This window comes from Palaemon carinicauda, chromosome 20, assembly GCF_036898095.1.
Source record: "Palaemon carinicauda isolate YSFRI2023 chromosome 20, ASM3689809v2, whole genome shotgun sequence".
Classification (NCBI taxonomy): Eukaryota; Metazoa; Arthropoda; class Malacostraca; order Decapoda; family Palaemonidae; genus Palaemon; species Palaemon carinicauda.
Genome location: NC_090744.1, coordinates 112682316 through 112706246, shown reverse-complemented (window position 1 = coordinate 112706246; position 23931 = coordinate 112682316). Strand labels below are relative to the sequence as shown.

The following is a 23931-nucleotide window of genomic DNA, read 5'->3' as shown; positions in this document are numbered from 1 at the left end:
ATACTTTTTATGTATCCCGAGAGAGAGAGAGAGAGAGAGAGAGAGAGAGAGAGAGAGAGAGAGAGAGAGAGAGAGAGAGAGAGAGATTATTTGTGTATTTTAGGTGTAACCTACAATTGTAAATAATCATAAGGCTTTTGCGTAGCACTTCAATATCCTTTTCCATTTCAAATTGGTGGCAATTGTGCTTTAGTCAGGTCAATATAAATATTAATTTGTATATGATTTTGGATACTGTTTTTTTGAAAGAATTATTAGATTAATTGATCTTTCTTCATGGAGATTCTGGCGAGTTTTAGGCCATAGCTGTTAGAGTTTACATATTCCTTTTATTTTTCCTACAGTGATATTATTCTTAAAATACTTAATTTTTCCGTGTTTCCATTCCTCACTGGGCTATTTTCCCTGTTGGAGCCCCTGGGCTTATAGCATTCTGCTTTTCCATCTAGGGTTGTAGCTTAGCAATTAATAATAATAATAATAATAATAATAATTGTGTAAAATATAGGTATTGTCTTTTCTAGTTTTTATTGCCTTTATGGATACCATTTTTTAATCAAGTAATTTTTTTCTTTTATCCTTTTCAATATGTTTCAAAATTTTCTAATTTTCTAATTATCCTTTCAGAATTGGTTTATGTGGCTTTGATAATCCAATGCGTGATCCACGGACAGATGAAGTCAAAAGACTCATTGGCCAAGTAAGTATTTGTTGATTAGCTGTAGAAGAGATTCTCTAGCTATGGTGAAGGTAAATGGAGTCAAAATTAACAATGGAAATAAATTATTAGCTAATGAAGAACATAATTGCCTGTGAAAATAATAGTAGAAGGAAGGAAACTCTACTAAAATGCAGGCAATAAAATAATTCAAGAACTTGTTCGTTGTTAATTTTTTTTTTTAAATTCAATTTTTTTTTATCGCGGTTAAAATGATGGAATTTTCATAATGTGTGTGCGTTCAATAAATCATGACTTGAATTCATTTTAAGTATCAATCTCCAGATATCTGGTTTTAATGAAAATATATCTTATTTTGATAACTGTAGACGATATAATACGTTTTTTATAGCCTGACTTAAGATAAATATTGTTCTGTAGTTTGAGAGTAATTCTAGTTTGAAATAAGTTTTACATGTCCTGAGAAGAAATTGTTATAATTTCATCATGTGATCATTGTTATTGTTATTATAAATATTTTCCAGGGTGTAAAGATGAAGATGGACGACCAAGGCAACATACTGATAAAAAGGGTTTCCAAAGCCGGAGTCTATGTCAAAATGTCTAGCGATGACAACGCCATAAGCAACGAGATACTCAAACTCCCCAACTGCTGTTTAGAGTCAGAAAGGCCAGTCATGGTGAGTTAAGAAAGGGGAATGAAGCCTTTGAAATAGATCTACCCTTGAGAATATACTGTAGAATATGTCTTGGAAGTCCTTATATGGTGCTAGATATAATGTCTTCATATGCTCCCATCTGAGCCTTTCTACAAGTCTTCATTATGTCACTTCTAGCAGTGTTGCCAGATGGGTTAGTGTAAAAATTCCCAAAACTCATGATAAAAAATCCCCAAAACAACCAAAAAAAAAAAAATCCCTATTTCCACAAAAAAATATTTTCTTTTGATCATGTAGGCTTTACTCATATAGAAATTACTCACCATACTTCATATAGAGTGCGAGTAAACTAATTGCAACAATATAAAGATTTACTAATTTGTGTTTCTTCTTCATAGAAATTTGTACAAAATATCCCCATTAGACACCCAAAATCTCCAAATCTAGGGATAAATCCCCATATCTGGCAGCACTTTTTTTCTAGAACTAGTGTTGCCAGATATGGGGATTTTGGGTGTCTGATGGGGATATTCTGTACACATTTTTATGAAGAAACAAAAATTAGTAAATCTTTATATTGTTGCAATTAATTTACTTAGCACTCTATATGAAGTATAGTGAATAATTTGTATATGAGTAAAGCCTACAGCCTACATGATCAGAAGAAAATATATTTGTGGAAATGGGGATTTTGGGGTTGTTTTGGGGATATGCTTGGGGAATTTTACACTAACCTATCTGGCAACCTTGTTCAACTACCCATTTTCTGACCAGGTGCAAATGATCATTGCAACATTCATATTCCTCTTTATTCTTGCAGTTGTTCGACATGAACAAATTCCAGCAGAACGTCAACCGTGAGATGCGTCGCCAGTACCCAGACAGATCCAAGCTCGAGTTGCAGTGCGTGTGCATCATCGCCTTCGTCAAGAACGAGGCAGATCTCCTCGACTGTCCCATCTGGGTCATGATGGTCAATATTGTTGCCATGGATATGCTTAAGAGTAAATTGCCTCCAGGTACGTTTTCATTTTAATGAATCGGTAGAATTTCAAAAGTTCAAAGTTGCAGCAAATGTTTTTCATTTTGACCAGGCTGACATGAGTATTTTTATAGTTTATATATGACATATCTGTTTTGACGTTGTTAATAGCTTATATAGGACATTACCTTCCTTTTCTCACTGGGCTATTTTCCCTATTGGAGCCCTTGGGCTTATAGCATCTTGCTTTTCCAATTAGGGTTGTAGCTTGACTAATAATAATAATAATAATTGGGAATAAAGGGAGAACTGTTGTACCAGTTTGCATTGGTTTGTAGTTATTGGTAATATTTTTTTCCTTTTAACGTGTTTTAGTTAGTTTAAATATTATCTTGATATAATGTTTTTTTGTATATTTTTTCTTTGATTATTTTTTCAAATAGCTTACCTCATTTCATTTTAGTACAAGTGTTCTTTATTAATATCATAATCAAATTAGTATTCATGACTGTGATTAACAGCTTTAGGTGCTTGTCTTCATGTTTTAGCTACTGGAAGTTATCCTTTATTTTCAGTGTTAAAATTGTTTATACTTTTTAGTATTCCTTCATATACAAAAAAAAAAAAAAAATCCAAAGATCATTATTGTATCTGAGCCACTATAAAACTCACCACATGAAGAGAAACTTATAAGATCAAGGTGCTCAACAAAATCAATTGAAGTCAGCCTTCATAGATGATATAGCAGTACAGTATGTGCAATATTAATGCTGAGACAAGAGGATGGGCTGTTATATAAAGTGATCATTGGGCATTCATTCATTGATGAGTGCCAATTCCCCTCCTTGATACTGTAGATTAAAACCAAACTTGAAAAATGAGTAAATTGCTCGTATAATTCAGATGTTTTTATGTTTAAAAGGAATATTGCTGCAAAACACAGAAGAAATTTAGAATAAACAGCGGATTTGTTTTGACCGTTTAACCCCGATTCATACCTCGCAAGAAAGACCTGCGTAGGATGTCTTAAAGGATTATTTAAGGATTCCTATAAAGGTTTACGAGCTTAATCTAACCCAGATGGAAATCTAAAAATTTAAGGGAGAGAAAATAAGAACCAGACACTAAAGGTAGTCTCCTTGAGGGTGTTTTGTTACATGACTTCTGGTTTAAAAAATACTCCCTGGGTTTTATACTGGTCACACATGCGTGGAACGTCTTAAAGAGCAAGAAAGAAAATATGGATATACATTGCACAATATTAAGTACTGTAATAATAATAATAATGGGAGTTTTACTTATGATTTTGTCTTCGTGTACAGTATATGCAAAATGAAATTACATTTTTGTTCTCTTGATATACTGTGCTATGCATTGGTTGGTTGTAGTCTCCTTTTTCATACCACTTATTTCTGAGAGACTTATTAGGTTGATACTGTACAACTTTAATTATTTCAAGTAGATATATGTTCAAGTATTTCTACTGTATATCAGACTTTTCTGGAATGATGCATTTTTAAAGAATTTTGAAGTCCATAGCAATAGTACACTGGTTATATCGTAATTACAATTTTTATAAGTGGACTTATTTTCCAACAGCTAAAGTTGCTCCCAACATTCGAAATCGACCAAGGATCCCCATTCCTGATGAGGACCCCTACAGTGTCGCAGGCTCTGGTGCTTCCTCTGGATCCTCCGGAAAGGACCGTAAGGATAAGCCCCCCAAGTTGCCCCCACGAGACAATCCCCACTACCCACCAGGACCTGTGCCTAGATCAAATGGAAAGGTAATGCTTGATAAACAAAGTGGCCAAAGCTTTCATAAACATGTGCAAGTTTAACTGATCTCATATTATACTCAGCAATGCTTTTAATTCAAATTATATTTATCCCAACCAATATTAAGTTAGGTATCAGTTTATATGTACAGAAGGATCATTAAGCAAGTTTTCATATTGTTTGATATTTCATTCTGAAATAGATTTTCCATGAGTTTTTCAATCAGTAAACATTACCCAACCTGAAATATTATTCTTTGTTCACTTGTAGGAATTATAAAAAGTAACCTTTGATGTATGAATAAATTGCAATATGTATAAACTAAGGATGACATTGAAATGATTTTATATCCAACAGTCCGATTATGATGTACTGGATGAAAACGCATTCCGCAAGTTAAACGCAAGGAATAACAACAAGTCTAATAAGGATCGCAAATATGGTAAGAGAGAGTGTCCATTAGTGTAGGTGTGTTCTTTTACATATACTGTACAATCTTACACACAAATATTCATTAATAGAAAAGCATCCCTTATATCCAACATGGATAACTGGGGCAATACTGCACATTACTGTCTAGTAATTGCTTTATTTTCATGTCCATACACATTTAAGCAATATGCTGGTTGTAACATATACTGCTCATATATTCACATTCATTATACTGTAGCATAGACCCAAGAATATGTATGCGTTTATTTGCAATATTCAATATACATTTGACAACATTTTTAAAGCTATTTATTGTGCTTTATTATTAGTTACGTTATCTTGGATTTATAGGTTACTCATTTGAGTGCCCCGCAAGGGGGTTACTGCCACCATCATTGCATTGTAGACAGTACTGAATAGTCTTTGCAGTACAGTATCTGCCTGCACCTTCTGTACTTCTGTTCCCCCCTCCTTCTTGCTTTCTGACATCTTAAGTTTTACTTCATAATGTAATTGGAAAGATAACCCTGCAGTTACATTTCAATGAAAAAAAGGCCTTAGCACAGGATTTCGGGTCCAAATTCTATAAATCAGTAGAAAGTGAGAATGAGTCAAATAGCTCACCTTGACACACTACTGTACTCTCATCTAGAAGACAGGGAAATGCCTGAGGAGTACCACAAAGAATGTGAAAGGTCACTTGTATTTTTATTCAATACTGTCTATAGCTTGCCATTCTTTTAAATTAGTTTAACTGCATCTCTTAAGAAATATATCGTAAGAAATATATTGTACTGAGCCCTGTGACCATAAGAGAATAGTTGAAACACGTGATCAATTAAAATTTGTCCTCCGAATCAATTTGTATGTTTAATCATTGGAGTTTTTAAACTTTGTCAGATTTTAAAGTTTGGGTAAATTCTGAGCTTTTATTTTGATGGTAAAGTCTAGAGAACACTATTTAGATCAAGCCACATTATGATAATAACCAATACGTACTCTAATTTATAATCAAAATGCTGCAAATTTTCCATATGCCTCACACTTGATAAAACTGATTGTTTCTAAAAGCACTTGAATAAGTTCAAAGTGGGTTTAAAACAAAGAATATTGAAAATTAGTTAATAAACTATATTTTTCAGTCCTCATTTAGTATATTATTCATAAAATTTTTTTTTTGAAAAAAGCCATTGAGATTTTATTAGCCAGACAAGAAAGATTTTGAAGAATCTGCATAAGAGTAAGATGTGTTTTATCAACAAGGTTCTTTTAACAACATCATGATTCTACTTATTTTTCTCTCCTTTATCTTTCCATTTTTTCCTCATCATTGTGTTAGGTAAATGCACTTTTTCATGAAAAAAAGTATGTACAAATGAAGCTACAAGCCAGGATTTACTTACTCTATACATATTTCTTGTTATTCTCAATTTATAAAAGCAATACTCGAGCAATGGAAAGGCAAAAGAAAGATAATCTCCTTTTATCATCTTGCAAAAATGTTCACTGGTTGTTTTGAATCTAATTCTCACAACAAGAATATTCTCATAATGGCATTATATGTATCAATAATCGAGGTTCTGCAGATAATATTGAATTAATTACATTCATGTGTATATTGTGGATACAGAGAATGATTATACTGTACAAAATCTCATTTAGATTTAAAGATTATCATTATTGTTATTTCTGTATTATCTTCATTATTATTATAATAACATAATCATCATTATTATCACATATAGAAAATGAACTAAAGTATTTCTTTACTTTTCAGATGACCCTTACTATTGTGGCCTCCGTGCTCGCATTCCCAACTTCGCTAAATCTAAGTCGAAGGGTAAAGCTGAGCCGGTTCGAGCCCCATACGTCAACGGTCCCCCAGGCCCTATGTGGCATACCCGCAGCTTCGATTCGGGCATGGGTAAGGCTCCCTCCACCCCACCACCACTACCCCCCACTTCATCGCACCCACACTACCCCCTTTACGCACACCACAGTAACAATAGCAGCAACACCCACCGAAGACAACAACAACAACAGACTCTGACACGACACCAACAGCAACATCAACACTATCACCAGCTTTCTCATCACCATCACCATCATCCTCACCATCAGTATCGTCATCACGCCCACGCATATAGTAGGATGAATTTATCAATGAAGTCTCGCTCAATGTCTCCAACCCCTGGCTCTCCAACTGAGGAGACTTATCTAGCTCTTTCTGCACCTCCACCTCTTCCCCACTGGATTCCTCAACCCTCTTTACCTCACCATGGTGTTTCCTCCCCTCAGTCTCTTCCACTTTATATTGATTCCCATCCTCCAGTTTATTCAGATAGCGATAACTATGTACATGAAGATGATAATGATGGTGATGAGGGGAATGCTGGTGTTGAGGATTGAAAAGGGTAAAACCTTCTGTTCCTCTTATAGTTATTATTGTAAATGTTGCAGAATTTACATTATGTAGGTTTTCACACTGTCTAAATGGTGTGCTGTTGCCTACAATATCAGGCTTTTTTTTCTACCTTTGTAACTTATGGAATATAGATTATAGTGAATCAATGCAGTTAAAATATTGGCAAGTAAGTAGTTCAAAATTCTTTAAATCCAGTAATGCAGTTTTTCATGCATACTGACTGAAATTTTACACAAGTAGTGAAAATTAAAGATAAATCGGAAATCATGATGGTAACTTTCTCAACAAGCTTTTGGCTTTACCACTCCAAATATTCATAATGTTTACTCACTAAAGGAAATATGTGAACTATAAATATGCTAAGAGATTGTGTGATATTATTACAAAGTAGATGGCTCATTGATTTAATTTCAGAGCAAAGTATTTCAAATATAATATTGGAGTATTAAGTTCTTGTAAATTTTATATAAAAGGAGCAAGTAGATTAGGTTTGTATTCTTAGAAAACGGTATAGACACAAGCATCTGATGATTAATAGTTCATATCAAAAGATGAGCAGTTAAAATGTCCCAGCATAAATGTTGAATATGAAAGTTCTTATTTCTCTTGTATGTACAGTACTAAAAATGACCTTTTTGTGTGAGCAGCTTAGTGGTTTCTTCCAGATGGAGACGTTTATTTTAGTTGGAGGGGCTGTTGAGTTTAAGATACCTATAGTTGGAGTTTTATATCTTTTGTGCTCAATTCTAAAGTATAGAAAGATGGTGATTATTCGGTTAGGCACTGTACTATATTTAGTTTAATCTATTAACAGTGTACAGTACAGTAATTTTAACTTTGTAAGTAATTTATCTAGTCATTGGGTAAATTTATAATAGCTATATAATAATGTAAATCTAGTTAATAGCATGTACTGTTTAATTACCGTTTATTGATCATAAGTGATTATGCAGAGTTACTATTGAATTTGTAGCATTATTTCAATGCCAGTAATCCCTTTTGAGTCTTTAAAGCAAAATATTCCACTGCATAAAAGTATTCATGGCTTCCTTGAGCATTTAAATATTAATAATACATAATTCATGATAATAATACATAATTTTTATTCCTATACACTAATTGATTTGATTTTCACAACTTGAAACCAAATCTTTATTCAATTCAATCATGCAAACTTGGCTATGTAAATGTATTTGTTGTGCTGATGGCAATTTTATTCATGAGGAACTGAAATATGGTAATAATTTCACAGCCACCTGTCTAAATTAACAGACATTAGCAACTATGGACCAGGCCTCTTCGTCCCTTAGCACTACTTCAAGGAAGTCGTTGAATTTCATACCCTCGATGAAAAGTACCGTAACTTATGATGCTGTAAAATTAGGATTTTCGTCTTATATTGGCAATCCCTTGGAAAGTTTTGCCTTTAAAAAATTATTAAGTGATATTAATTACCAGGTACAAGATATATAGTTATGTAGTTATCTTTGGTTGTAAATTAGATAAAGTTAGGATTAAGAAACCTCTCAGAAGAAAGGTTCAAGCATTCATTGTAATTAAATGATTCTAAGAAATTACAGTATGACCAAAAGTTGCAGATTCATAAGAAATTGTTGCATATCAACTATTTTGCAATGCTTGTAGTAAATATAAATTTCCTTTGTTTCTGAATTATTTACTTGCCAATAAAGACAAATTAAAGAACATGTACACGCTGTACAAATATTAAGAGTTTAAAATAATTTTTTTTTTTTACCATGACACAACATTTATAACATACTCTACAAAACTGTACTTCCATCTGACCTCGGCTTCACTCTGAGCCTCAAATGTAATGTAGTAATATCCTTGCTTCTACTTAAGAATGAATTTCTTCTTTTAGTCAATTCTTTTGTATTCCTCCCCACGATAGGGGTCTTGCATATAAGAAGAACTTTTTGACATCAGATTCTTTGGATGTCTCAACATCTGTACTGTAAATATAATTTCTCCTTCAAAATGTATAAAGGCCATTTTCCACACTTGTGGGATATTTACTTAGTTAAAAACTCCACTCCTATGAAGTGCATATTATTTGCTAGTATCTGTTTACTTCTTAGTTCTACTGTAGTTTATCTCTGTAAACATTTTACACCATCACAGAACACAATTTGTTTCCGTTAGAAAATCCTCACAAAAGGCTACGTGCCTCCTAGTTTTTAACCCCACCGTGACCTTGTTTCCCCTCAACCACGATCTCTATACATATCCCTTCCTCCCTCCATGACGATCAACGTCAACACTGTGACTGACTGAAGTGAATGAGATGGGATGGTCCACTACCAGTCCTTCCTCAGACGCATCACAAACGACTTCTTGTTGCCAAGGGTAAGACATCGATCATCTGCAGTGATGTTCCTTTGAGCGTAGGAAGCAGAAATAAGGTACTTTTTGAGAACTTACCTGAAGTAAGCCTATAACAAAAGCAAGCAGAAGGGCAAAATTGCTTTGCACATATTGTGACTGTATTTCATTAAACTGGAGACTATTGCTGCTTCATGTACATTATAATCATGTAAAAAAATAGCTTATGCATTCTTAGGCAGTGTTAATCACTTGCAAGTCTTCTTACGCTCAAGGAAACAATAGGTAGTCTTAAAAGTCTTTATTGCATAATTCCTGTACTATACACTTTGAAGGCTTAAATTATTTTTAAATATTCATAACAAACTTTCTTGCACGAATTGAAATGGCATGTACAAAGCTAAAGCAAAGTTAAATATTTTTTAAGTCTTTTTGTAAATATTTTCTATTATGTCATTAAAAATACTTTCATAAAATTACTTCAATATATATTTTGTTCACTGAATTTTTTCAGTAGTGAATAGTTTTGTATCTAAATTCTTGTTTTAAGTAAATTTGTGCATTTCGTTTTTTCCCAAAGTCTACTCACATAACAGTATAGTATATACAGTTCACTGTGTATATGCCTCTACAGGGATTTTGCATTAAATGACTGCATGACTTAATGGTAAAAAGCATGATCGTTCTCAAAATTAATTCCATTTGACTGCTTGACTGATATTCTACTATGTATAGTTGGACCCCAGTTAATCGAAATAGACTGAATATTCCCAACCATACAATGATACAAGCCAGAGAAAAACTACATTACTCTGTTTGACTGGTAACATAAAACAGGATATATTTCATACATCCTACCAGATATTGAACATGGTGTTGATTTATTAATGCAAGACCATTGTTTATATTAACCAATCAGAACTGAACTCGTTAAAACTGCTCATCATTTTTTTCCATATTGCAAGGCACTTGCGTAGTTTAGCTGTTACTGTATACTTTACGTGGTGCAGTATATAGTTTCTGCCTAGTAAAGTTCTTTTTATATGATAAGGATGAAAAGCTAGCCAGTTATGATGTGTTTTTTTGTAACTTTCCTCGTCATTTGTGACAGCTGGTTTTTGTCTGTCAGATTCTTACTTTTGTATTGAGTACCATTTATTTTTATTACAGACTAATCAAAGTTTATTTTTTCCCAAATTGTTTTTGTAGGTGTTCAGTACAGTTCGTCTTGTTACTTTTTGTCACTTTTCACACCCACAAAAATGTATCCCCCTAGCCCTAGGCCCGTTTTAGGCATTATTTACTTAATACATCTTGGCACAAAAACTATAGGCACTAAGAATTTAAGATTATTGTAATTTTCTATCCCCTGATATATAGTATCATATATATTGTAAAAACAATTATATGCAGAAATAATTAAGGAATGAAAAAATTACCAAATGGAAAATACTTCACATGGGGCTCAAGGGAACAAGAATCTCAGGATATAGAATGTATGATATGGGGTTTAAGAGAGTTAAGTTTCCTCGTATGTAAACATATTGTAAATCAGTACAGGACAGTATTTCAAGTTATTTAAGTTAGCTTTTGATGTAGCAAATTTGTTGTTAGTATAATTTATCTTATTTTGACATAATTTTGTTCAGACGATTCCCCGTTCGTTCGTTTTAGACTCTTACCTTATGGAAAACGCAGGCTCTTGCGTCATCAGCCCATAGCGATGATTCCCCACAATCAGACAGGACTAAATATTAAATGCTTTTATTATATGTAGGTGCTTATAAGACTCTGCATCAGAGCTGGATTTAACTGTATATGCTATCAATTGCTGAGAGGTCTCATTTTAATTAGTATTTCACTAAGCTTACTTAATTGCGACTTTGATATTCAATTAATTTTACAGACATTTTTTCTTTGGAGTGTTACTTAGACCTGCCCTTGTGTATGGAGCATGTCATAAACACATTTATGCCAAGTATTTCATACCTTTTAGGTAGGCTTAATAACCATTACATCATTATAGTATCAAGATATTCAAGCTGGCAAATACAGAAAATATATCCATACTGGCTGGCTGAAATATGTTGTAGACATCTCATTCTTAATTTCAATGTTTCGTTACACTTTATTTAATATGTTTTTTAATGGCCTGATAATTTACCTGAATGTAATCTTACCTTTGTTTAGTAGAAGTACAGTATCATAAGTATTTTTTATATTTCTTAAATTTTCTAAATTACAGGATACTTCCTGATATTTTTAGCTTTTAATATTGCAAATCAGTTGCTTTCTGCATTAATTTTATGTGACCATTTGAAGTTCCTTCCTCTCCTATGCACTTCATTTTAGATGTTATTCACCATAGTGTAATACCTTCAGTAAAGTAACTTATACTGCACTTCAGTAATATAATTCATTAATTTTAAGTCGTAGAGCTACGGAAATGCATTTGTTCTTGCATGAATACAAGCCTTCGTGCTTTTAGTAGGGGTAGATTCTGACGACAGTCTACCCCTATTAAAGATCTTAGGTTTGTGGAGCTAGGAAAAGTACATATTACCTTTTAAAATTTGTGATTTTTGGAATTATTGTTTGTTCTTCCAAAATTAAACATAATCCCTCTTTAGGAAATCATTAAAATCTACTGTGGTAATTTCTTGTGCACATATATTTTTATTTAAATACATGCAGGGTGATGATGGTGAATGTAGAATAGACACCAGCAGCGAGACTTTCCATGGTTATTTAGCGATAGCTTGTAGAAAACCTCGGAACCAGCAAAAAAATAAATTCTAACATTACTGTAAACGTTATTTATGCTTTGGAATTTCTACTTTTTGTGATATTTTACACTTTGTTTCAAGGCAGGATACATGAAAAAGCTTTAATCCAAGTACTGTATATACCTTAAATAATAACCTGCAAAGTACTTGAATAACTTTGTGAAAATAGCAATAATACTTATGATGTCTGTAAGAACATCTCGTCTACAAAGAAAGTACTCCACCTTTTTCTTATTAAGTAAAATATTAATCCTCATGTATCCTTCACCTTGAATCTTACTTCCATGTGACATTTTCCTCTTGTTGGTTATGAACATATCACAATTGCAGTGCCTTATAAAACTCCTGTTCCGTTTTTTCAGCATAGAATTTAGTGTTAGCTTCAACTCTTCCTGTCTCTACTTTTGAGTCTCAGGGTCAAGGGAAGGTGACATGATTGTTATTTATTAAAGCCATGAGATAAAATAATAAGAATTAATTTTGGTTAGGGTATAAAATACTCCATTGATTATCGTTCATTTACTGTTCGTAGACTCGATTCCTTAATCTTTTAGATTTATGAATTTTTATATAATGAACGTGGCTGTTTTATATAATGAACATGGCTGCGGTTACTATTATCGTAATAGATATAATATAGAAGTTGGTCTTATGATGGCACAGGTCCTTGTTCCTGAATTAAAGAAGTTAACCCTTTTACCCCCAAAGAACGTACTGGTACGTTTCACAAAACTCATCCCTTTACCCCCCATGGACGTACCGGTACGTCCCTGCAAAAAACTGATATTTACATTTGTTTTTGCATATTTTTGATAATTTTTTGAGAAACTTCAGGGATTTTCCAAGAGAATGAGACCAACTTGACCTCTCTATGACGAAATTTAAGGCTGTTAGAGTAATTTAAAAAAATATACTGCAAAATGTGCTTGAAAAAAAATAACCCCTGGGGGTTAAGGGTTGGAAAGTTCCAAATAGCCTGGGGGTAAAAGGGTTAATAAATCTGTTGGCCTTATTGAAAACAATTCTAATTACACAATATGTGGTGTACAGTGAATTTCAGAATGACACCAATATTAGGTATACTGTACCAAATATGGCATGGAATGTACAATAAATGGTACCATGTACTATCAGTTTGGTACTGCATTCTGTTGCTTCTAAATTACAGTTTTGTCAGTTTATAGTTGATATTATATCTTGTTTAAGTAATTGTTAAATTCAGAACAGATTTACAGTATATTCTCAGCATTACTCCTAAAGCCCTGTCTATACGATCGAGCATGCCAGACGGGCAAACAGTGATACCAGACCACAATGGTTTAGTAAGAATGAGGGTTAATGACGTCAGAAGCGGGAAAACCACAGACAGGGATCTGGCATCATGCAGTGTTGCCAGACCCCTGCCTTTAGTTTTCCCGCATCTGACGTCATCAACCCTCATTTTCACTAACTATTGTGGCCTGGTATCACTGCTTGCCCGTCGGGGATGCGCGATCGTGTGGACAGGGCTTCAAATTGTGCAGCATTGGACCTGTTAGGTAATAGTGCGTATTATACTTAAATGCATTAAGGATTGTAGGTAATAGTGCTTGTGATACTTGAATGCATTAGGGATTGGCAAGAAATAACAAAAGGATACTATATAAGGGTGTGTGGTGCGTTGTAGTTAACATTAATTTTTTTTTTAGGCTCTAATAATTTTCCACCTGTCTTTGAACTTTTACTTCATGTTCATTCCCTTCTATTTTTTGTATTTAGCTGCTGTCTAACTTCTATAATATTGTCTTGTAATTTGCAGCCACCCTGATTTTGATGAATCGTTCAGCCCAGTCTTTGAGTCTATTTTCGTCTTAGTATTCAAGCTAAAATACTTTAGGTTAATGATGTAATATTAATAGATAGTTTTATTGAAATACTGGATTTTCATATGGCTGGTCATTTAAAGATGAAAAGTACAGTTCATTTATTTAATTTGTACAAATAGTAACACTACCAAAAATACTCGACTGAGCAGGAAAATTTATGCAGTTTTAAAAAGTACAAAATGCCTTGGAAAGGGAATAGGCATTATGCAATCATGTCACCTTGAATTAAATTTTTTGTTTTGTTTTTAAATACTATACTATATACTGCTATTTCTATTACCACTATTTCTTTTACAACTGTGCTGTAGTTTACAAGATGTCGAGGGAGCACAATTTGCTTTTGCTATGCACCGTCTCTTTAAGCATGTGTGTGTCTTTTTTCTTTTCTAGCTCTTTTGCAACACAACCAAGCCCAAAATATTCACAGGCTAGACCGCAACCCCTGCTCTTGGGTGCCAACGTTACCAGCAAGAAACGGTGAGTGAAGGGGGCAAAATTATGATTAATAGGGCTTTGGTATGTGAAATTTACCTCACGGTATATTTTGAGTAAAAAGAAAGAGCAACTGTACTTCTTCAATTAGTAGTTAGTGATTATATTCTTCCTTGCAAACTTCTATTTCTGTTTTTCAGATTGCAAAATTTTCATATAAGTAAATGGTGGTGGTTGTAGTTGTGCTTTTTCATTTTTATATCTCTCTTCACTTTGGAAAAATGTTTCTTTCCCTTGTGAAAATTTGTACATTGTAAATTTATTTTTATTCAATAAGATACTTTTACCAGTATGAACTTAAAATAATTGTCCCATACTTTTTGTATTTTATATCAGTAATTTACATGTACAAATATTTTCAGCTTTTTTGTCTCTTAGAAACTTAAATTATTTCAATGCATGTCATATTTTTAAAAAGTGACACTACTTTTTGTTTTAGATTTCTTAACTTGAACTTTCATTTCTGAGTGCCATTTTTCTTTTTCAAAGTTAAGATAGAATCTTGTTCCATGTATAATGCACATTTGAATTTACTTTAGAATTCCCCAGTAATTAAAAAATAGTCTTCATAAATAAAATAAATAAAAACTTAAATATAATCTTTCATGTTTCATGGTATGTGCCCACTTCCATTTCTGTTTAGGACAACTATTCTCTTTATGCTCATTACTGTGTACTATTACCTCATAATTTAGCCTAATATTAGATTTACTATTAATCATTATCATCACCCTATTTTTCCTGATTTCTCATTTAGTTATATTTTAAGTATAATTGTCCCTGAGGATTACAAAAGTTGATTTAGAGAATAGTAGGAAAAGACCCAATAAAAAGTTATTGAAATAGCATTCCATCATTTTATGCAAAATAATAAATCTAAAAAACTAAAAAGTTTACATTGCTGATATACTAAAAGTTTTATAATGTAGACTTGTTCAGTCTTTCTTCACAAGTCAAAACGATAATTAAACAGTATCCTACTATTCTCTTACAAACTACTAGGTTATATATCAACGCAACCTCTTGACAAATGATAATCAAATTTTCATTCATGTTAATTGTTATACCTTTACATGGTACATTTGTGATGTAAAATGAAGGGCATTGCTGCTCTGTTCATACAGGGGCTCTAAATGAATATCTTAGGTCTCGAGTAGTATAGAGAATTTTATTCTTGGACCCATTTATATCAAGTAATAACTTTAAAAATCAGGAGTTTATTATAAATATGTTTTTTATTTTAGGCCCAGTGTGCCTTATTGTTTAGGAATATAATGTCAGGGCCATTTTAACCCTTTTACCCCCAGGCTCTTTGGAAATTTCCAACCCTTAACCCCCCAGGGGTTATTTTTTCCCCAGCACATTTTGCAGTATATTTTTTTTAAATTGCTTTAACAGCCTTAATTTTTGTCATAGAGAGGTCAGGTTGGTCTCATTCTCTTGGAAAATGCCTGAATTTTCTAAAAAAATTATCAAAAATATGAAAAAAAAATTTTTTTATAGCATTTGGGGGTAAAGGGATGAGTTTTGTGAAACGTACCAGTACGTCCTTTGGGGGTAAAAGGGTTAACCTATGAGGTTGAAAAAAAATATATATTTAATATATATCTAAAGAGCAAACTGATTCGACAAGGGGCATTTCATAGCTTCATAAGGTTTTTACAGAACAATTACAATGGAAAATATTCAGTAATGTTTTGTAAAGAATAGCCCAGAATTTTTTTTTTTTTTCTTACTGCATGCTATTTATTTCAGTTTACTATATATGATTTTGGCAGAGCAGAATTCCTACTCTTGCGTTATAAGCTTAAGATAACATATTTCTATGACTGCTGTATTTAATTTTTTTTTTGCATGAATTATCTTATTCTCTTAGCTTTACTGTATTAATGTTCTTTTTCAAGCATGGTATTTTGTTTAGTATTTATAGCACATAATCACCCTTACTTAGACTACATAGTGTCTTTTTAAGCACTTAATCACTCACTTAGACTATAGCATTTTCAAGATATAACCAACCTTAGTTAGACTAGTGTTTTCCGAGTACATAATCACCCTTACTTAGACTATAGTGTTTTTCAGCACATAATCTCTTTTACTTAGACTACTTCGTTTTTCAGCACATGATCTCTCTTACTTAGACTATAGTGTTTTTGAGCACATGATCTCTTACTTAGACTATAGTGTTTTTGAGCACATAATCTCTCTTACTTAGACTACTTCGTTTTATCAGCACATAATCACATATTTAGACTATAGTGTATTTTAGCAAAAAAATCACATGACTAGGCAGTACCAGACGACCAAATATCATCACCAGACATGTATGGGGGCAGGAATGAACAGCGATGATGCCAGAAGACTATAAGCCAAAGGCATGGATATGGCTAAACACAATGCTACCAGATGTAGCATAGTCCTATGGTCCATTTAATTGTTCACTAGGCAAAGATTGGTATGCAAAATTGATCACTTATGTCTACATACAGGTACTAAACTCAGTCAAATTTTGGGCTCGGGAGCTATAAGGTCATTTTCAGTCCCGAGCATTAAAAAATAACCTCAATGTAATGGAAAATAAATAAAATCCCACTGAAGCATTGTAATTACAAAACTTTAGAAGAATGCATGGGGAACCTAAATAACTATTTTCCATGAACATAATAAAGTTACCATAGACCAAATATAAAACAAATGTACCCAAACAGGATATAATTTTTTTTTAAAGATGGTAAAAGCATTTATAACCATACATATAACATTTATATGGGACAAAACTACCAAAAAACTTAACAGCCAGATATCACACAGTAAACATGGTAACTTCTGGAATCATGTGCATGCTAGTGTCAAAATTCCTTGCCCAAATTACAAACAGTGTGGTTGTTTGCCCAGTGTTCCTTTGTCTGATGCCATCAGTGATCATTGCTGTTCCCTACTGTGCTCTGGTAAGGATGTTTTCACGGTTGTCTTTAGGATCGTGTGGACGCACCGTTACTTAGACTAGCATTTTCCACGCTTCACTTTCAAAAGTGTGTTGTTACCTTCATGCCCAGTACATGACCTATGACGAAAAACAGACTAAAGTATTCTTCTTTCATATATATCTTGTTATATACAGGATATACTTACTTAGTGAATAATGAAATGCATGATGATGTGTATGCACTTTCTGATAAACCTTTTCAATTTTAAAATAAGTACAGTAATCTAATCTATTTTAAAATTTAGATCACAAAACTAAGGGGGAGCATAAATATCAGGAGACTTATTAAGGGGGTTAATTCCGCCAGTGCACCTTGTGCGATGTACTTCAAGCATTCTTACAGGGCTCCTTGTCCCTGATTTTACCCCTTCAATCTACCTTTGGTCCAACTTCTTTTCTTCCTACTCTTAAACCTCTCGCTAATTAAAAGTTAAAGTTGCGGGTTTTAGGTCTCCCCTGAGACGATCTTCATCATCTCCTCGGGTGACTATGAGCCAGCAGGGACTATCACTAGCCCCCTCTAACTCCCCCCCCCCCCCCAGGCGCCACCCTGGGGAGTACCCCCCGGTAGAAGGTCTCACACTATTCGCGCCTTAGCGGAGACGCGAAGTAGGGACCTCTGAAACACAAGCCCGCGACGCTACCAACCTAGCTATCCCCCCAAATGCACCTCAAAACCAGGCTACTATATTCAAATTACCTTTAGATAAAAAATGAATAAATAAATTCCTAACCAGCAAGGGAGGCATATTCTAGTGGATGTTCTAACTGGGGCCAGGGTACATGAATCTGATAAACAGAAGAAAGTGTGAAGATAATGATGTAGCTAAAAGGTTACTAGTTAAGAGGGTTTCAATAGAATTAAATAATTATTCAACCCTATATTAGGTGAAAACCTGAAAAATAAATATAACACATTTCTTTTGTAGGTGGTACAGTATTTAAATATATTTCCTTGCACAGACAATGTAACCAATTATTCTTCAAATGTAACCCATTATTCTTTTGGTTATGTGGACGTGGTTGCGTATTTTTATTAGCATAAATAAGCATATTGCATACAAATACTGAAGTAAAAATAAAAAAAGAACAGAAGGAAATTCTTTAATAAAAAGCCACTCTCTCTATTCAAGTGTCTGAAAGCAGTAAAAAGTACAATTACTTCTTACTATTCAACAATACAGAAACCAATGTAAGGAAAGGTAGAAAAAAAAACAGCAATATTGTATAAAAAAAATACCGGAGGAGAGCTCAAACAATTAGTCTGGTCTTTTGTAATACTGGAATCTTGAGAGGGATTCCAGTAAAAAGTTATTCTTCACAAGGTTTAAAAAAGAATCTATTGGGAACCCGGAAACTAACCCCATTTAAAGGTTTAAAGGACGCTCATGAACGGCAGAGGGACAGTGGCCTATCAAGCAAGACAATTCCCTAGAGTTTGACCATATACATATGATCAGTGCCTGAGCCCCCTCTCCACCCTAGCTAGGACCAAGGAGGGCCAAGCAATGGCTGCTGATAACACAGCAGATAAGACCTATAGGCTCCCCCAAACCCCCCATCCTTAGCTCACAAGGATGGTGAGGTTGCAGCGATCAAAGAAACTAAAGAGTTTGAGCGGGACTCGAACCCCAGTCTGGTGTTCACTAGTCAGGGATGTTAGCACATCGGCCACCACAACCCTAATGATACCAATAAAAGCAATGCCTAGGTATCAACCAGACTCATCCCAGTCGGTTTGATAATAGAAATACAGTACAAAACAAATTTCAAATTATGCCCAAGCATAAAACGAAAAAAACAATGAACTTTGGAAAATTTTTGATTCATCAAATTTCATTTTCAAATTGGAAACGAAGTACAAGTTTCGGCACAGAATGAGAAGATGGGAAAATAGTTGTTTAGCTTTTTGCAGCATTCATGTTAATTTAGTAAGAAAGGCATTAGCTTTACTCCTGGTAAACAAAATACTATAGCTCATCTTAGTAAAGATAAATTTGATCTGTTTGTTTATCCGAATTCGTTTAATTAACCAAGAAAAGTGCCTTACTATTTTGTTCCTATTCACATCATCTTTTGAATGATTCTACCTCATTATTTCCATCCTATACACTTCAGTGCCCTCTTTTTCAGGGCAGCTTATGTTCAGAAGAATACATGTCATGACTCAATTACTGACAATTGACTTTGACTTCAACATTCCCTGTCGATTGAAGATCATATCCTTGACTGCCTGTTGGTAAAATTAAGCTATATTGCATATAAAGAAAAAAGAGGAAGAAACACAGACTGTAGAAATACTGTTAACACGATGAACTGAATTCTTCTATGACCTAAGTTGAGAAAGGCAAAGAAGCACACTCGAGAAAGTGCAATTACAAATTTATGTAATTTTTCAGTTTTAAAACAAAATCAGATACAGTAGGGATTCATTTTCAATCAACTACTTCTTCCTGGTTCTCATCTCCATGCCAGCATTTCTATTTTGTAAAATTCATCCAGACTCCCCCCTTCATTTTCTGTCATTAAATTCCATAAATCCTGTTTAATACAAGGAATGAATTTGGAAAGAGAGGTCATCCATCAAGAGTCTATTTTTCATTTGATATCATAACGGTAATAACATCACACAGATGATCGATTAACAAACGATTCCTTCCATTCTTTCCTAGAAACTGAATGGGAATCGTACTGGGACTCATGAACTGTGTATCACACTTAGTCAAAAAAGTGGAAGCTTAAGAAAGGCGTCAAGAGGCTTCTAGGTAAGAACAGATCCCTCAAGAGCTAAAGTATTCTCATCACAACGGCAGTAAAATCATGAGTCTTCTTAGGTTAAATGATACCCGGTAGAGTCTGTACATATGAAGTCATTTCTTGTCATGATGGATGGTTTGTTGTGCACTAGTGTCATTCTTACCCTTTTTGGTCTTTTATCATTTGGTCGGATTAGCTGCAAGACTTCATTTATTGACCTCTGGAATCCAAGTAAATTTTCCTCGTTACATTCTCCTGCATGAATAAACTTTTTATCACAATATCATATCCACAAACACACTTATGTCTACGTGCTTTAGCGTTGTATTCAACAGTTAAGATGATTACATTTAAAATTGATTAATAATCATAATCGACTAATTCAAATATTACCAATGATGATTCGACAAGATATATTATTATTTTTGATAAGTGAAATGATGTAAAACTACTTAAAAGATAGTACTTGCTATCACGATCTATTACTGATCAGTTAAACATCACTCTTAAAACGGTATATATTTTGAATATGCAATTGTAGATGAAAGAATAACAAACATTCTTGTATACATCATATAATTCAATCATCTAATGAATATGAAGAGTAATTTATATTCAGTCATTTCTGCCAAGTAGAATAACGGTGTTATTTCTTTAATAAATACGGGTAACTCGCTTAAAATACAGTTTAGCAAACATTCTAAAGACCAGAAGCAGAATGGCACTAGGTAAAGCACTGGAAAACTGTAGAAAGAAGGCTAATTTCTATATCGTCACCCTCATAAACTAACTGCCTAAGTCATTTTCCCCACTTGTTGGGAAATAAAAAAACCTTCTCATTTCCTAATTCTTTATATAATTGTCTTGAGCTTCAATTACCAAATTCTAATTCACAAACTCTTCTGTTAAGAATTTGCGAATTGAAACCCAAAGAATTAGGAAATGAGAAGGTTTTCTTTTGATTTCCCAACAAGTGGAGAAAATGACTTAGGCAGTTAGTTTATGAGGGTGACGATATTTTACTTTCATTTGGACAATAGAAATTTTGAACAATATTTCATGTTGTCTTGAATATGAATTCAGATTAACATGACATATTTGGTAAGAACCCTCCTGGCTGGTTACGTTAAAACCTTTAAAGTTGGGTAAAGCTACATTTGAAAACTGGTTATTAACTGCAGTAGGTCTGAATGTTTAAGTAGTCCTACCTTTATTAAAAATGTTTGGTCACCAAATCGTCCCATCTCCCCTCCAGTTTCTTTGAAAGCAATATAGCATTGGGAAAATTCCACAAAATTTAATGGATAACCAAAAACAGAATATTGAAGGAAAAAAGTCTTATCAGTGTTTCACGTTTCTTTATTTCTTTTGTTTTGTTTTTAATGAGATGAGTGATTATTACAAAATATAATTTTGTGGATTAAGTTCCCAGTGCTTTTCAGTAAAATTAAAAATTTTCTTGCAATCTTAAAAAGAGGCATGTACTATTTGGGGTCAGTTTTTTCTTATACAGTAGCCTATTTTCCCTTCTTTCTATCTGTTTATAACTGTAGAAAAAATTATTTTCCTACTTTTTTAAAGCCTAAGAAATCTATTCATGATCTAGATCAAAAGCACTTACAATTAATAGCTTGTTGCAATGTTGATATGTTTCACTTCTGCATTAATTTTCCCTCTTGCCAGTTTACATTTTAAGTTTAGAATAAACTAAAATTCCTCTAATTATGAAAATATTTCACCAAACCATTGTAATTATTATAGTTCATGTACCAATTCTTCATTTTCAAACTCTGTTTTTTGTCCCAACAGACTCTGATTTCACCGAATCTCCATATGCCCATCTGTACGGAAGACTTCCGCTGCCCAACAGAGCGTTTATGCCACCACCACCCCTCCACCCTCGCTCCATGTACGTTGGTGAATGGGACTGAGATCCCATCGTGAGGAAAATCAACATGGAGGGGAAGGTTTAAGAAAGGATATTTGCAGCTCCTCACTTCTCCAAGCAATATGGGGAGGGGAAGTTGAGGGGTTATTAAGGGAGGAATTTTTTTGAGACTTGGAAATCAGAAACTGATTTTATAGAGTCCTCCATTTTGCAACTTGGTTAATTTTATCATTATATTTAATTTTATATGATTTTCATCTGCATTCCTTAGCTTCTTATCTTCTCGTGTGTGTGATTTTCCCGTCGAAAATCAAACAGACCTGGATCAAGTAGCGCATATTGCGTGAGTTGAGGGGTGTAGCTGTTACAAAGCCTCAGTACTTTAAAGAGGGAGGTGAACCTCTAACAGCCTTTATGTATACAGTGCTTCTGATTATTTGACGCCATCAGACTTAGCTGGCAGCTGTTATAATAATGATAATAATACTTCAGTAAGTTATTTTTATGGTGTAAATACAAAAGTTTTGTGAAAGTCCACCATAAGCATATTTCAACTTTCTTTTACAAGGGTTTTTTTTTGTCTCAAAATTAATGTTCAAATGAATAATTCTTTTACGTTTGTATTTGAAGGTTTTCGAGTTAACTCGAGCGTAACTGTAAAGCCTTCAGCAATACAAAACTCAATCACTTTACATCTATGCCCACAAAGTACTCTTAACTTTCTGCGGACCACAGCGTAATATTACCAAGGAAGATAGAATGTTGTGAATAGTACTTGTATGAGATGTGATACCTCTTTGGTCAAGATTGTCAGCAATTTAGCCATTTAGCTTAATTGGATCTGACCTATTTTGAAAGCATAGTAATTTCACTTTACGGCACATGAACAATTAGTGGACTTATCACTTATACTGCTGCTATTTCTATTTTTCTGGCAGCCATATTGGATTGCCCGTTTTTCCATTTCAGTATTTTTTTTATATTTTGTAAATACCTGATATTCTGCGAGTGTAAATGATGGTACTGTAATTAAGAGCATATTTCTTGCATTCGCTCCTTTAGTATTTTTACAGAATTAAGTGAATTCTCTTTAAAGGATTTGTGTGTACTATACTATATGTATATACAGACAATTGAGCATAGTATTGTTCATTTCATGAATTCTGTTAAATTATTAGGGTACTTGTATATCCAAGTGGAATGCAAAAATTATGCCTTATTTAATGACTTTTTGTATAATGGAACAATTTACATTTAGTATATGATTTATATGCCATAATGTAATGAACAAGGAAAGATCAGATGAACACCTCTGTTGACTGATTTTTTTTCTTTAATTACAATTTAACAAGGCTATAGCAACAGATTTAAAATGCCATTGTTTATAGTTATGGAGGGAGAAATACCCAAAATAGGGGCTCATATCATCAGTACCCCTTTTCTTTGTCAGCCAAGTTTTCCTGTTGATCATGACACAAGAGAAAGGATGCAAGACTGAACATCTTTGCTGCTGACCCACATGTAATCATTTGTAAATAGTGATGGCAGTGACTTTAAAAGACTTGGACCCTTTCTCCATATTTTTTATTTGTGTGTTTATGTATTTCTATCTCTCTACCCTTCTCTTTATAGCACACTAGTGGATGAAACAACTTCATCCAAAAAGCGTAGTTAGAGATGTTTTCCACCATTTAATGTTGTACTCATGATTATGTATGTATACTCAAAACATTTTCAGCAAAATCTTTTTATGAGTGTTGTACACTTGTATCTTACCACACACACGTTTTTAAAAACAGTTTATTTACCCAATTGTAACTACTGTATATGTGATTAAAATAACTGATATGATACTTTA

General features: G+C 33.5%; 3 protein-coding genes across 3 annotated transcripts in view; 1 reads left to right on the top strand and 2 right to left on the bottom strand.

The window, feature by feature from the left end:
* Positions 1-166, bottom strand: part of LOC137660073 (uncharacterized) — a 25604-nt gene extending 25438 nt beyond the window's left edge. Inside the window, exon 1 of the mRNA XM_068394795.1 lies at positions 111-166. Coding sequence (XP_068250896.1) covers positions 111-166 — 56 coding nt within the window. The remainder of the gene's footprint in view (positions 1-110) is intronic.
* Positions 167-628: 462 nt separating this feature from the next.
* Positions 629-23924, top strand: LOC137614379 (uncharacterized). Its single transcript, XM_068344168.1, has 8 exons — positions 629-700; positions 1204-1359; positions 2159-2357; positions 3920-4107; positions 4457-4541; positions 6309-6455; positions 14341-14427; positions 21995-23924. The coding sequence occupies exons 1-8, from the start codon at positions 656-658 to the stop codon at positions 22114-22116; spliced, it is 1029 nt and encodes a 342-aa protein (XP_068200269.1). The 5' UTR covers positions 629-655; the 3' UTR covers positions 22117-23924.
* The window catches only part of LOC137614378 (26S proteasome regulatory subunit 10B), a 74212-nt gene continuing 70528 nt past the window's right edge, over positions 20248-23931 (bottom strand). Inside the window, exon 8 of the mRNA XM_068344167.1 lies at positions 20248-20405. The gene's annotated coding sequence lies outside the window, so the exon portion shown is untranslated. The remainder of the gene's footprint in view (positions 20406-23931) is intronic.

Excerpts from the sequence above, each read along its gene's own strand:
- LOC137614379 (XM_068344168.1), top strand. The coding sequence starts at position 656 with ATGCGTGATCCACGGACAGATGAAGTCAAAAGACTCATTGGCCAA. Across the intron at positions 701-1,203 it reads TCAAAAGACTCATTGGCCAA|GGTGTAAAGATGAAGATGGA; the intron begins GTAAGTATTTGT and ends AATATTTTCCAG. Across the intron at positions 6,456-14,340 it reads CAGCTTCGATTCGGGCATGG|CTCTTTTGCAACACAACCAA; the intron begins GTAAGGCTCCCT and ends TTTCTTTTCTAG.